This window comes from Thunnus thynnus, chromosome 5 (assembly GCF_963924715.1).
Source record: "Thunnus thynnus chromosome 5, fThuThy2.1, whole genome shotgun sequence".
NCBI classification, from domain to species: domain Eukaryota; kingdom Metazoa; phylum Chordata; class Actinopteri; order Scombriformes; family Scombridae; genus Thunnus; species Thunnus thynnus.
Genome location: NC_089521.1, coordinates 24034291 through 24049316, shown reverse-complemented (window position 1 = coordinate 24049316; position 15026 = coordinate 24034291). Strand labels below are relative to the sequence as shown.

Sequence of the window (15026 nt, the reverse complement as noted above, 5' to 3'; positions counted from 1 at the left end):
GGTCCCCAATGTCATTTGCTTGGGATACGTTTCTGGCAAGTTTACCAAATTAATCATGACACCGTCTCACGTCATAACCGTGCCATCGCGCCCGCGCACGTACGTACGTACCTTCGAAGTTCGTGAGGCTTACTTCGATCCTTAACTTACACGCGAAATTTTATTTTCACATTTTGCGTTGAGAACGGTAACTTTAACTTTGTATTGAAACATGTCCCCACCCATCCATTTTTTGTGAATTAATGTTTTCAGTCACTTGCATCTAGACGACGCTATTTGTGCTAAGGTGACTATTAGCTAACGTTATTTTGAAATATGCGAAATAGCATTTGCTAAGTAGTTAGCCTAGAGTTACCTAGCGTTAGTTGTGTAAATTTATTTATATTATTAAAAAACTAAATAAAATATATATGTTCTATTTTTAGTAGTTCTTAGTTTCTGAACGTGTGAAGCTGGTTGGTAGAGAATAATATGTAAATGTGGCAATGACAGCATCTACATAACGTTAGTTGTCATGCTTGCGATGCTAAAAAAGTCCCCGCTCATCTGTCCTGTTTTCTTAGTGTGGACTGCGAGCTACTTGGCCAACTCTGCAGATATGCTCACTGCTGTGCGGCGTATGCTGTCCACACTGGTTTCTCCATTGTGGAGGACAGTTGAAGTAGATGAAGAAGGCATTTTCTCCGGTGCACCAGGTAAAAACAACAAGTAACTATATCAATCAAGTAAGACAAACTTATTGTAATTCTTATCGTTTTGCAAGTTGTATAAAACACTGTGATTCCTGTCGTGTTTGCTCCATATTTCCCTTTTCTGGTCAGGCATGGAGGATATTCGCCACTTTCGGGGCGGTGTGGTAACCCAACTGTGCCTGGACTATGGCATGATAGATGAAGCAGTTTACTTCACCAGTGGAGAAGTATTGGGCGGGATGCCAGTGAAAGAAGGGGACCTAGTGAACTGCATAGCAGTACGAGATGGTGCCCAAGGGGGATGGAAAGCTTTAAGGGTAAGAAACCTGTGTATCCTCTAGCATAAATGTGCAAACTTTGTACAATTTACTTCCCTTCATTTTAGTTGTGTTTTTTGGATATGGTAAATTAGACATACAGGCAATACAATTTTTCATGTGTCCCCTCCCTTTATCAAATGTTAGAACCCACTAAAAGTTTGTGTAGACTCTATTAAGCCCTTTATATAAATTAAACCAAAGGCTGCGTTTATTTTCACTCCACTTACTTCGGTTCAGTTAGGAAAATAAGTTCATCACGATGAGCTTTGTCAGACAATACACCTTTTTATTCTGTCTTATAGGTGGAGAAGAGTGCTGATGCTTGGGAGGTTGGAGGATGCACCTCCCTAGAAGCTGACAGTATGCAGCTGCGGCCTCTCATTGGCACAGTCACATCATTTGATGGAGATGGTGGCTACATTAACCAGACCACTTACTTCCCACGCTACAGTCTTTGGGAAGGTACTGTTGCTGACTGTACATCACGCACTAAATTTGTTAGCCTCTCGGCCCCATGATGCTTTGCATAAACTTGCTCTGTTGTCTTCACTCACAGTGGCCTTTCGTTCCCAGAAATGGCCAGAATCCTTTTGACTGATTTAACAGCCACCTATATTTTTATAGTTCATGATTGTTAAGCTCTCAAACTGAGAGTAGATTAGACAAACTTACAGCCACACCAAAATTTATTAGCAGTTGGCTGAAGGCTGATGTTAACTTCCCCGCCTGTTGGCACACTGTGTATTTTTTCCTCTCTTTTCTGTTAGGTTATGAGCCAATGAAAGGAGACTGGGTCCAAGCAAAATATTTTATCAATCCTACCCAATGGACCACCCAGGCTCAGTCTGTGGCCCCCTTACGCTATTGCCGTCTAGACCAGGTAACTGCATCCTTGAAAGTTTTATGCTATACAGAATATACATGACCATTACAATTAAATTCCTTTAAGTACGTCAATTACATTTGTAAAAGGTATCATACTTAATTCTGTTAAAGTTTAAGATGATTAAAATCTGATAAATGTGTTTCTGATCTAATATTAAAACCTTGTTTAGATATAAGTCTAATGCCTTCTCTGATTCCTCTGCACTCCTTTTAATGATCCCCTGTCTCCAGGTGTGTGTGACCAGCATGTATGGTAACAATGGTGTGGTGGCGGACAGCGTGTTCTTTAGCCTGGACTCTCTGCTGCTGCCTGCCCACTACCAGCCTTTGCCAGGGCACCTGGTCAACCTGGTAATGGTGGAGAGCAGTCAGTCCTTCTACTGTTGGAGGGCCCTGTGCATGGCACCCTGCCTTAAGGGGTAACCATAAGTCTTTGAATTCATATCTTTGTCAGGAGTGCAGCAGTGTGCAAATTTAAATTAATTGATGCATATGAGTGATTTGATGTTTTTTTTTTTTCTTGTTATTCTTGATGCAGTGCAAATTTTGCTGCAACACATCTACCAGAGGCTGAACTCCAGAGCATCTTCGAAAACAAAGGGGGGCTTGATGTAACAGACTATGGTCAGTTTGGGGATCTGATGATTGGGGATAGACAAGAGCTGGTGCTGTGGATACAGTGAGTAATCAAAGAAGCACAACAATGTTCACGTTCCTAGTGTAAGAGTACATTAAAGCACTAGTATAATTAGCCTCAAATGTCTGTAAAGTATATGTATAGTTGTTTTGATAAGAATTGGTCATTATCTATTATATTTTTATCTTTGCAACCTTCATTTAAGCCATAGGTTTTTTAATACATAAAATCTGAGAGAAAACAGGAGGTCCAAATAACTTATTCCTGAAAAAATACTTGCCATCAGTTTGAACATACTGTACCATATAATCTCCACTGTTCTCTCTGAACAGGAATAAAGGTTCAAAGACCCACAGGCTGAAGTACTGTGACTTTGCTGGCTGGGACTCAGAGGAACAGTTCACCCTGGTTACTGTCAAAGGGTCCACACCACTGAGACAGAAACAACAGCCTTTGCAAGAAAGCTGTTCAGTGTCTGGGTCTGCTCTTGAGCCTTCAGAGAAACAAGTCAGTGATACAAAAGAGGCGGACAAAGAAAATGGCAAGGAACTGAAGGAGACTCTCCATTCCCCTAGTCTGAGAAGCGAAGAGACTGAGGTGGATATTCAACCAGGAGAGAGGCTGTCTATTGTAGTAGGCTGTCAAGCAAAGTAAGTTATTTTTTCAAATCTCTATAGTGACAGTAGTATAAATAACAGGCAGTTGTTGAAGTGATTAATCAAAAAGATAAATGTCCAATGAAAAGTTTTTGGCTTCAGTTCAGTCTGGGCATGCTGCCGTGCAATATAAAATGAGCTCTACTTAAGTGTGAAGTGTATCTGTAATGTTCTTGTTGGTATGTTGTCTTTGGTGCTAATTCTGTTCATGGGAAATTGCTCAGGAGCCTGGGAAGCTGTGCCGAGCTGCTACTGCTGCACTTCTCCTGTTTCGTCATCGGGAGGCGCCTGGAGGTCACAGTGGGTAGTGAAGAAGAGAACCTCCTGCAGCCCTCTGTGCCCTACAGTCCCAGTGATGCCCGGCCGGTCTCAACAGTACCCAGCCATGTGATCACCGTCTCTGCTCCAAAAGATGCACCTAGGTATCAAAACAAGCGATCACATCACTCGCCGAGGAAGAGCAAGGAGCTTAAAATATATTGCTTACATGTCTACTGTTGCATGAAATGAAATGAATGAAATCATGATCTGTTTTTGTTTTCTATTTTTATAACGAACGGAGGATACATGAACTTAACTCAAGTTAGTTGCATTCTTGCTGCCTAACCTTTTATAAACAAGGCTTTGTTTATTGACCTTGTTTGATTTATGTGGGCGATATTGTTTTGCTGTTTCTAAAACAAAGGCTGGTATTTATACAGAATGAATCATTTGTGTCACTTCTTCTCTGAGATTAACTTTCCATCCTCTAGGCTTACTAAGCGGCGTCTGCCAAGCTTCCTACATGCCTACCCGGTGCCTCAGGCCCTAAGAGACTGTGTGGAGGCAAATAATGATGTGCTGGTAGTGCAGCCCTGCCTAGGAGAGGTGAGAGTACCCATGATGAAGTTTGTGATTAAGCAGAGTTGTGTAACAAAAGTTGCAGATCAAAGAAGAGTGTGGATTCGGGCAGTTTGTACAATAAATGTGTTCATTAATGGCTCATTAGGGCTCTGTGGAATCTAAAGGAATCTACCAATATTTATTTATTTACTTTAAATATATGATTTCCTAACCTGCCAAAAAGATTTGTAGATTCCAACAAAGGCGTGAACTTTTGGTCTTTTCCATTTTCACCAGAAAAATGATGTATTATATGGAAAGACCTTTTAGTTGGAGCACACAGATTACCACAAAAATGGCTCCAGGGTTTGCTGCTCTTCGCCTTACCTCATCCTTTGTGTTTCTCTGGTGCGGGGGAAAGAAAAAAAAATAGAAGTTGCCTCCAGGGATCAATTGAAATATCACATTTTCTGTCTCCCGCTGTGTCTGTTTGCCCAGGTGCTGTCACTATCCAACACTCATTTACGATTTTCAGCCCTACTCTGGCTGGAGGAGCTGCATGCAGAGAGAGAACTGAAAGAATTCACCATCAACGGGGCCATTTTAAGGAAAGGAGCTGTCTACCTGCACCTAGAGGTCCTCGGCTTGGCTGAGGGTAGACCCAATCTCAGTATAGGTGAAGAGGCTTTTATTGTCTTTCTTCATCATTGCTGAATTAATGCAAAAGTTTTTTTTTGTGCAACAAAACAAGCATCTTGACCCACTCACCTGCTCTATAGGTGACAGAATAGTATTGAAGAAACCACGGAGTGACGGTGTGGTAATGGAGTATGTTAGTTATGTCACAGAGGTAGGGAGATATTTGATAAACATCTTTTATGTTCTGCATAACCAAACATAAATAGTCTTTAAATCTATACTTAATCTAATGTTTGACATTACAGATCAATGACGAGAACGTGAGTTTGAGAGTGAACGCAGAGTTTCAGCGCAGCTATGTTGGAGAGCCGCTCGATGTAGAGTTCTCTTACAACAGGTGAGAGAGAGGAGAGCCAGTCTTAATATCTTAGATTGATTTACATTTATATTTCACCAGTGCATCATGTCTCATAGTTTTTCAGATTCACCTTTTTTAGTGATATGATTTTTTTTGACTGCTTCCATCACCAGGTTGACCATGAGGCGGTGTCACCACGGACTTGACCAAACAAAACAGTTTGGGGACGGTAAGTGAAGGTTTTATGGTGATTGCTTTGAGTCTTCACAGCATATGTTTCCTGGCATTTTAGAGATAATAAATAGGACATGATCTTATTTTGGGATCACCTGTACTGTCACAGGCAATATACAGCACTCTTTGGAATCAAATACTATAAAAGATAATCCACAGATGTTTCACTGCCAAGTCATACTCAATGAAAAATCATAAGTTGATATAGGATTTGTCACATAGTTTGCGCTATAATATAATATTAAAATGAACTAATTAGAATTTTCTGAAGTGTTTTTGAATTTTACTAAATAAATCAACTCTATAATTTTTTGGATCATTTTAGGAACATACAGTATGGCGGTTTTTATTTAAGCAGATAAGTGATTGACCATCCTTGAGTGGGTGTTTACAAATTGTCACTGCCACGAAATTGACTCCAGATGGTGCTGCTCTATATCTTTTCCTCAACCTTTTTGTTCCCCACACTGAAGGAAAGAAAAAAATAGAATTTGCCTGCAGAGTTGATTTCAATATGTCATTTTACCTGCCCAGCAATATCTGCTTTTGCATGTGTTTAGAATCATTTTTATTAAAAAAAAATTACATTATATTTGTTGGCACCTACACAGCTGTTGAATACACAAAATCACTAATATGAATACTTGCAGTCTGTCCAGTCTTGGCTTAGTTTTTAATAAGAGAATTACACTCCTCTTTTTATTTAGAATCTCAGACAAGTTGTTATGGTGGTAATTTCAAAAGTGTTTCTTTTAGACTTACATTGCTCATTTTCACTTTGTTGTGTAGTTCTTTTCCCCTCTAGAGTGACTTCACAGACGCCTCAGTGGACAGGAAAGTGGATAGAGGAGGCAGAACAAAATAAAACAATGGTGGAAATGGAGGTAAAAAAAAAAAGGAAAAACATAAATGTCATTAAAACTTGCTTGATTTTTGAGTCTAATTGTATCTCATCACCAGGCTCCAGCCAGGGAAAATGGAAAGGTGTCGAGCATTTCAGTTGACATGAAGTCAAAGGCAACACAGACGAAAGGTATCTGCATTTATGATTCGGGGCTTGTTACAAACATCACTTGTGCATACTAGATAACATAAAGGGCATCACTGTTGTTTGTAATCGCTTCTAGATGGTAGGCTGCCATCCAAACCCATCCCCAGCCCTGGCCACTTCTTTAACCCCAACCTCAACCCCCCTCAGAGAGAGGCAGTGAAGAGGATCTTGGCTGGAGAGAGTCGACCCACCCCTTATGTGCTGTTTGGACCCCCAGGGACTGGAAAGACCATCACCCTTATAGAGGCCATACTGCAGGTGCTCACAAACACTATACAAAAAAATCATTCATCTTAAGGCTAAGGGTTCCTCTAAGTAGACAATATGGAAAGAAACCCAAATGCAGTCCAAGTTGATCAATCTAAAAATGCAGGTCTCGCTTTATAGTGTGAAAAATGATCTGAAAACACTGTTGTCGATTGAATCCAACTAATCAACATTGTCAAAATGTGGATATGCCTGTGACCTCATCAAGTCTTTCCACCTCCAGGTGTACCACTTTCTGCCCAGTAGTCGGGTACTTGTATGTACTCCTTCCAACAGTGCTGCTGACCTCATCTGCATCCGTCTACATCACAGTGGCTTCCTGCATACTGCAAGTTTGGCCCGTGTCAACGCATCTTGTAGGCAGGACGAGGTAATGTAGAGCATTCAGGGAAAAATAATTCACTGTCCAATTTCTATGGCGACAGACACGTCATTTAGGCCGTGTTCAGACCAAATCCGCCAACAGCAGCCCTCCTATTCATTAGAATGGGGGCAGTGCGTTTACACTGCGGGGGTGAGGACTGCATAAGGCTGAGCAAAAAAAAAAACGCAGCGTTCATCCAGCAAAAAAGTTGAACCAGGCTCAACTTTTGTCAGAACACAACCTGATGTCATCCGACAAGGCGCAACGTTGGCCAATCACATAAGCAGGCGATCAGACTGAAGACGCCCACGGGAAGAAGAACTTGTTTATCATGTAGCATTGTAGCATCCTGCAGTTTGACGAGTTTAAATCGCCACGCGCTCGCTTGGCGTTGTATTGGGCTGCAAGTCAGAATTTCTGGTTAGTATTTCTACTTGCAGTGACACACCACCCCCCCCCCCCCCGGCAGAACCCTGCCTAATTTGGTCTGAATGCGGCTTTATGTATAATCAGATGGATGATATGCATGCTCCCGTGTGGAGTCTGTACAGCGTCCATTGCCGCCAGGTTGGGCAGGAAGGTAAATAATACGTGTGGTTGTTATAACATGTTGCCTACATCCACTTTTAGCACATGCTTCATCATCTAAAACGTACATGCCATGATAATGTGACCTGTGATGTTTTTTTTCCATAGTTCATCCCAGAAGTGCTGAGACCATACTCGAGGGCAGGAGAGGACATTCGTCATGCCTCTTTTCACAGGATTGTGGTCAGCACCTGCTCCAGCGCTGGCATGTTCTATAATATAGGACTACAGTAAGTCCTGGGCTGTAGTCGGGATGGGGGTCAACACTTTCAATGAGCAGCTTTTTTCCTCCCCCTTTCTCCCACTCTACATCCAGTTTGCTAACTGTGGACTTTTTTTTTTTTTTTTTGCTCAGAGTGGGCCATTTTACCCATCTGTTCCTGGATGAAGCAGGCCAGGCCACAGAGCCAGAGTGCCTGATCCCCATAAGCCTTGTGTCAGAGAGAGATGGACAGGTCAGTTCATATATACACACTGTCATGTCCTGTTTGTGGTTGTAATTTGTATTAGCTATGTTTCCACTGTGGTTGCAACATCAGTTTTCCAGACGTGTGGTTATCACAATTATTACTAAACAGAAAACAATGAGCCCTATTGATTAAAATTAATTTCTTTTTGTCCTTGCCTGCTTAGATAGTGTTGGCCGGAGACCCCTGTCAGTTGGGTCCAATAGTGAAGTCCAAGCTAGCCTCTGCCTTTGGCTTGGGGGTGTCTTTGTTGGAGAGACTTATGGCCAACCCGCTGTACTCCAGACAAGACTGGGGATACAACCCTAAGCTGGTTTGTCAAAATCTAATGTGTTTTCAGCCAATATAAGGTGTTAATATGAAGCAAGTATCAGATTGATTCACAAAGATAATGCAAATACATATCTTCATTTTAGATCTACTGTACCTTCATATAATCATTTATTTTTAGTGCTGTTTTTGATACTGGTTTGCCAGTGGAACAAGATCAGGCTCACATGACTCAACTTAGCAGAATGTACTGTGTCATACCTGCCTGTAATTTGTTTTTAACTACTACAGGTAACTAAGCTGATCTACAACTACCGTTCACATGAGGCCTTGATCACACTGCCCTCCAAGCTCTTCTACCAGGGGGAACTGTGTTTTAAAGCTCCCAGGGCTGTAGTGGACTCCCTCTGCCAGTGGAAAAACCTGCCCAAAAAAGGCTTCCCTCTCCTCTTTCATGGTGTCAGGGTGAGGGATCTTAAGACTTATGAAGACTTAAAAAAAATATGGCTGTGGTCTTGCAAAGCTGATACGAAACCTATTCCGTATCAGAGGTTATGAATCTATATTGTGTTACCAGCTTTTTTTAATTTGGTACATCTCTACAGTTTAATCCTAATAGATCCTTGTTTGGCTTATAATCACTTAAATTTAATTAGATATTTAGCTCTAGCTTTTCACTAATTTTGCTCTGCTTTAGGGCACAGAAATGAGGGAAGGTAACAACCCATCATGGTTCAACCCAGTGGAGGCTGTACAGGTCATGCTCTACTGCTGCCAGCTGGCAAAGAAGCTCTACAACCCTGTGGATGCCTTTGACATCGGCATCATTGCCCCCTACAAAAAACAAGTAAGACTGCACAGACTGCAATCTGTGGAAAATGCACTGTGTCATATTAGAGGTGCGTAAGAAATCAGTTGCACGAGTGAGGAAAAAAGCTATTTCAGTGTCACTTGACATTCAACCCAAGACTTAAAGGGCAATTCCAGTATTTTTCAATCTGGACCCTTTTTCCCCCCATCATGTGGGGTCTATGTGACTAATGGGGACAAAAATCTTTGTAATTGGTCCAGTATTGAGCGACATTCGCTTTGGCCAGCAGCTGCGAAATGGGCTGCAATGTTAATCCTTGGGGGCCATTGTGCCCATTAAAGTATGTCCACTAAAAGTGCTTGTTTTTGCCACAGACAGGCTCAGATTGTTATAAGTGTCTGACAATGTAAGTAAACATAGAAAGTAGCCGCCTGTAGCAGCGTTATGTCTAACTGCATAGGGAATTACATCTGGGGCAGTTTGGTGGCTAACCAGACCACCCACATATTCATCAGCGCATGCCAATTTGTTTACATGTATGAGGCTGACTTCCAATGCGGTTGGACTGTAAGGCTCATTACTGGTCCAATTCCAAAAAATGTTGTCCCCATCAGTCACTTAGACCCCAAATGGTGGGAAAATTGGATTGGAAAATAAAGGAATTACCTTTTTTAAATGGCTAGTTATATGAATGTATATGTATTTAATGTATTAAGTGGTGCTATACATTCTGTAATCATAAAGTGTCCTTGTTTTCTTATGTCTCTCCAGTGTGAGAAGATTCGTGTGCTGCTGGGTAAAGTAGGCTTATCTGACATTAAAGTGGGATCTGTGGAGGAGTTCCAAGGACAAGAGTTCCTGGTCATCATCATCTCTACGGTAGGCAAAATCTGAATTTGGTTAATAGAAGTAGCAAACATCAGAATGTGCTTTCTTCTAAATGTGAGGTCCGCTGTTTGGTTTTAAATGGCATCTATTCAAATGAAGTTTGGATTCCGTGCAGCAACACAGCACATCTGTGGTGATGATGCATATCACAATTCATCTGATAACATTTTTCTGGCTCAGTCCAGAGTTGTCATGTGCCAAATGTGGTGCCAAATGTGGTGAGGATTAATTTCGAAAGCTCTGAAAACTATTTGGACAAAAAAAATGTGGTGAATGTGTTTTTGGCTGCATAGAAATATTTGTTGTGATCCAGGGAATTTAGGAAGAACATACTTTCTGGAACAGTTCAGAGGGCACTGACCATAATTTGAAATCTGTCCTTACAGCGCTTCCATGTGGTCCGTGTTATTTATTTGTTTATTTTTTGAGTGAGACATGAGACATTGAACCTATCTGCCGAGTTTAGTCGAATAATCTCAGCAGTACTAAGAACACAGACTCCAGAACCTTAAAAATATCTGTTTATTTTGTACTAATATCACTTCAAACTATGTTTGTTATTGCACATTCTCAATATTATCTATGTCCATCCCTTTTCTCAATTACAGCTTGCATTCTGTTGTATTAATACAACATGCGTTTGACTTTTAACTGGTCTAACCTCAGGTTCTCAACTTGTCTACCCTCAGGACCCACATTTTTCCTTAATCATTAAGTCATGACCCAAATTTTTGAGCCACTCATTTGTTTTTCACAAAGACATAGTGTAGTAATATACACTGCCTGCTGTTAAAAACATGAAATAAACAAAGTGTAACAAAAGTGAAACTAGGGCTAAAAACCCAATGAAATAAAAAAGCAGACTTATCTTGAATTACAGTCATATTTGCTTTTTAAACAAGTTTAAAGTGGTGATGCTCATCAAGTTTTTTGATGAACTGATACTGAACTGAACTGTAGCAGAGATTACCCTATCAGGGGATACATACTGAGCAGCATTGTGTCATGAAGAATATTCAGTAGTACTTTACTTGAACCCTTCATCATAAGGCTAACAACAGATAAGTTTCGAGGGACTAATGGGATAACTGGGATGCTTTTTGCTCCTGACAAGAGTCTCAAAGTCTGGGGTGATGATTACTTTTTAAGGCAGCTGGATTCGCAAGATCACGCAAGAATCCATCTTGTCAGGCCTCAAGTTATTCGCTTGTGTCTGAACCACCAGTTGTTCGGATCAATCAGCGTCCTATGAGGATTCTGCTGTGGTCTGTTGTTTGATGTCATTGGACATTTTTTCAGTCTGCCTACATATGGTATCATTCGACAGTGGTAATGGCCTTCAGTTTATTCACTGCAGATTGATCCAGCACCTCTCTGACCATGTCAATGGCTGCAGGTAAGATAAGGTCTACTGCAGTCGTGAGGGACTTCTTGGACTTTGCAATACAATGAGCTGCATAGTAAGATGGACAGAGTGCAGAAAACCAATATTTAATGTAGTTGGTGTTGTATTTGTGTTTCGCCATGTTTAGAAATGCTCGAATGCGCATTATCTACTGATGTGACGACGCTAGTTTGGATGATATTGTCATGACGACTCTGGCATTAACCGGTTACTGCACATGTGCTGCATCATGGAAAATGTATGTCCTTAACAATAAAAGCACAGCATCAGAAATTTTGTAGACTTCAAAATGAAAGTTTGATTTTTTTTTTCTCTCTACTTTTTTTTCCCCCCACACACATCCGCGAACCACCAGTTGAGAACCACTGCTCTAGAGCACCAATGTGTTTTCCAAAATGATGGTAAATGTAGCTTGTTGACCCAAGTGATAAAGACAGACAAAGCAGCAGTCCTTACTTTTTATATCTTGCACGTCCAAATGATATGTGAGCAAGATGTTCACATACAGTTCAGATACATCCAATCATTTTATGTAGATATAGAAATAGATTTGTATCCGTTCTAAATGATGTCCCCATAAGTAATAAATATCAACTTTAGTTGCTAACTAAACTGCTAACATTTCCTGTTGGTAATTGTAAGAGAGTATGTATGTAATATACACAGCACAGTCTGAATATGTTGATCTGTAGTTATCAGTAGCTTGTGAATTGACTGAATTCTATCATGGTATATTGGCTTCTCCTGGTGGACTTAATAAACAGTATGAACCTGGTAGAGAGCAGCACAGTTAGCACCATATCAAAAGCAGACATAAAACATTTTAAGTTTATCATTTCCCACTTTTACATGATGGAGAGCAGGCTACAAAAATTTTACCAGCCGTTTTATCATGAACTGTTTACTAGATTTTTAGAAGTGCACCATGGTATGGATGTTGATGATTAGGATGTGCCAGTAACAGCTTTATTGCTTGTACAGTGTGTCGATCGATCGGATATATACTTTGATGTGAGGTATACCAATATCAATTTTGCAATGCTGTTGGATTTCTATATCATTGGCTCTATCAATATGAATGTTTTTCTTTTAGATGAGAATAACCTATGTTTGGATAAAACTCACTGGCATAACACTTTAACTAGGAGCAAACGTCACATTAGTGTTCGTTCTAACTGAAAAAAGCCAAAAACTGTCAGATAACGCCATCCGTTTCAAGTGGGGAAAAAGAGTGTGGAGAAGACCCATCAGTCATAACCTTCTCACAGTTTATCCCCTAATGTGACAATTACTCTCATTTCATTTTCTTATCATACAGGTACGCTCTAATGAATCAGTACACAGTGACGATTTGCAGAGTGTGCTTGGCTTTCTGGCCAACCCCAAGCGCTTCAATGTGGCCATCACTCGCTCTAAAGCCATGCTAATAATTGTTGGAAACCCTCATATTCTCATTAGGGTGAGTGAAACTTGAAAGTGTTATCCTATGTATTATAAAATATTCGATTGTGTTGATACTAGTGTATTATACATGTTTTATGTACCTTACATGCCTTTTATATCTCTACAGGACCCGTGCTTCAGGGCTCTACTGCAGTACTGCTACATCAACGGGGCATATCTGGGCTGCGACCCTCCTCCCTCCCTAAGAGACTCTCACATGTATGTAAACTAATGGCTCATCATGTTCTCTTTATTCAAAATAGATACTTATGATTATTATTGCAGTCATAGGAGGCAATACAAATCAAATATTTTTATGGGAAAACAGTAAAGTGTACCTCAGCAGTGTTGCTAAACCATTGTTCTGTAAGTAACAAAGGGTGCTGCCACTTCAGACTCATATTATTCAAGTAATTTGCATTGAAAAGGTGACGTATCAGTAGAGTAGATGGATAACAGTGCGAATGCCAACGTTCAGCGTATTTTTGTTCTGGTAAAAATTTTAGCTGCATGCTTTAGGTCGGTGTGATTTTTATGTGAAGTGGAAGAAATTTCCAAGATGTTATTATTTACAATATAAAACATTTATAAGTCTGTGCTTTGATTAGTTTGTTGGCAGCATCTAGTCTAATAGTGTTATTTAGGATGCTTTCTATGTGATTGACATGTCATTGGAGTGGACTGTACAATACAGTGAGCTCCACCTATATGCCACACTCAGTGAGCTTAAACATTAACAAGAACATTAACAGCTTTAGTTTGAATCCGGTTTGGCCGATTATGAACCCAGCTCTTCTTCTCTTTTTATACCCACAGAGGTGCAGAGGAGCAAAGGAGTACATAAGAGGACGATGCAATCATGGATGTTGTACCTCAGCTCTGACAACCTGACTTATTGTGTTCAAAGTTTTTTTTTTTTTTTCCCCCCTTCACATTTCTTTGGCTCGTCTCTGAGTTGACTGTTCACAAAGTGAGCTGTAGCTGCCCTAATCATTGCTAACTGAATTGGTTTGAAAACAGAAATTTCATGTTTCTGTGAGAGCCAAATCCAGTCCCACTCGGGGGTAGAGAGAAAGATGACGCTAGCGTACGCTGCACAATTATTTCTTTGTCCTGTGTTTATTACGCTGATGTGCTTGACTGTGCATAAGATTTTCAATTAAACTGTTTCAGATTCTGGGTAAATTATTGTCAATTGCATCACAGCAGTTCCACATCTGCCAAGGCTGCACAATAATGGTGCTAAATGATTTGAATGGCATTGGCCTAAATTGAATCACAGAAGCTTCTAGTGCTTTAGTATCAGCTCTTTGTTGAGAAGTAGAAATTAGATGCGAGACAACATAGTAGTTTTTAGTATGTTGTAGAGTGTGTTAACTCGGTTTAGCATACAGAGTGGATCCACAGTTGTCTGCACACCTCGGCGTGGCAGCGTCTGCCTGCAAGGCTCGGAGACTGGATGTGACAATTGAGTGCTACTGACAGTCTGCGCAGGGACTGTCAGTCCTACTGGAGCCCAGCAGGATGGAGGGGGAGGGGGAGGAATAGAGGGGAGAGAAAAGAGGCAAATGGGGGTTCAATCTCTTAAGTTAATGAGTCTCTTACGTGCAGGGAGGAGACAGCTTTTATCTGAGTGCACTGTGCTACAAGGGAGCCCATCTCAGACACCCCTTCCCCCCCCTCCTTTTCTTCCCAAACACGCCTCTGTCTTTGATGTATGTCTCAGGTGTTTGTTCCACTGTCCCACTCTGCCAGTTAAACTGTACTGTAAAGGGAACATAAACTCATACAGAATTTACATTATGCTTTTCAAATGATGTACAAACTACTACAAACTGACGTCTTCCCTGGCTGGATATTGGAGCATTGAGGCTGTACTTGATGATGTCCTCAGGTGACACATTTTAAAGTTGGTCGATTGACACTAACTTAATGACTGACCCTGCTCAGAATATTTGAAATATCCCATTCAGACTTGAATGTGGAATCAATCGGTAACTAAGAGCCAAAAATCACCCTCATATCCCAGTTAAATTACCATTTTGTGCTGTCATAATTAGTTATTGAGTTATTCTGTTTTATGGAGCAGCTCCAAGATTTGTCTCCAAATGATAACTTTACATACAATCTACCATTTCTGCTGATAAGCTTAAGAGGATTTTTTCACAAATAAATGCTGACCTGTGCTATATTTCTTTTATAGTGGTAGAGAAGTGATTAACATGAAGA

At 40.6% G+C, this 15026-nt stretch overlaps 1 protein-coding gene across 2 annotated transcripts; it reads left to right on the top strand.

Moving 5' to 3' along the window:
- The first annotated feature begins 82 nt into the window (after nucleotides 1-82).
- Nucleotides 83-13982, top strand: mov10l1 (Mov10 like RNA helicase 1). Of its 2 annotated transcripts, none has more exons than XM_067590293.1 (27): nucleotides 83-286; nucleotides 564-695; nucleotides 822-1009; nucleotides 1315-1474; nucleotides 1780-1892; nucleotides 2129-2316; nucleotides 2436-2576; nucleotides 2867-3184; nucleotides 3415-3612; nucleotides 3943-4057; nucleotides 4511-4688; nucleotides 4792-4862; nucleotides 4957-5048; nucleotides 5183-5238; nucleotides 6033-6127; nucleotides 6204-6276; nucleotides 6371-6552; nucleotides 6785-6931; nucleotides 7622-7743; nucleotides 7869-7968; nucleotides 8147-8293; nucleotides 8542-8715; nucleotides 8948-9097; nucleotides 9833-9940; nucleotides 12673-12813; nucleotides 12925-13016; nucleotides 13614-13982. In XM_067590293.1, exons 2-27 carry the CDS (start codon nucleotides 599-601, stop codon nucleotides 13639-13641), a joined length of 3474 nt encoding a protein of 1157 aa, XP_067446394.1. In that variant the 5' UTR covers nucleotides 83-286; nucleotides 564-598; the 3' UTR covers nucleotides 13642-13982. The 2 variants fall into 2 exon arrangements, with proteins under 2 accessions (XP_067446394.1, XP_067446395.1); XM_067590294.1 differs by having other exon boundaries at nucleotides 88-187.
- Nucleotides 13983-15026: the final 1044 nt, after the last annotated feature.

What these genes read in the sequence shown, in the direction of transcription:
- mov10l1 (XM_067590293.1), top strand. Translation starts at nt 599, where the DNA reads ATGCTCACTGCTGTGCGGCGTATGCTGTCCACACTGGTTTCTCCATTG. An exon ending in GTAGAGTTCTCTTACAACAG is followed by an intron (nt 5,049 to 5,182) that starts GTGAGAGAGAGG and finishes TTCCATCACCAG; the next exon opens with GTTGACCATGAGGCGGTGTC. An exon ending in TTCTATAATATAGGACTACA is followed by an intron (nt 7,744 to 7,868) that starts GTAAGTCCTGGG and finishes TTTTTTGCTCAG; the next exon opens with AGTGGGCCATTTTACCCATC.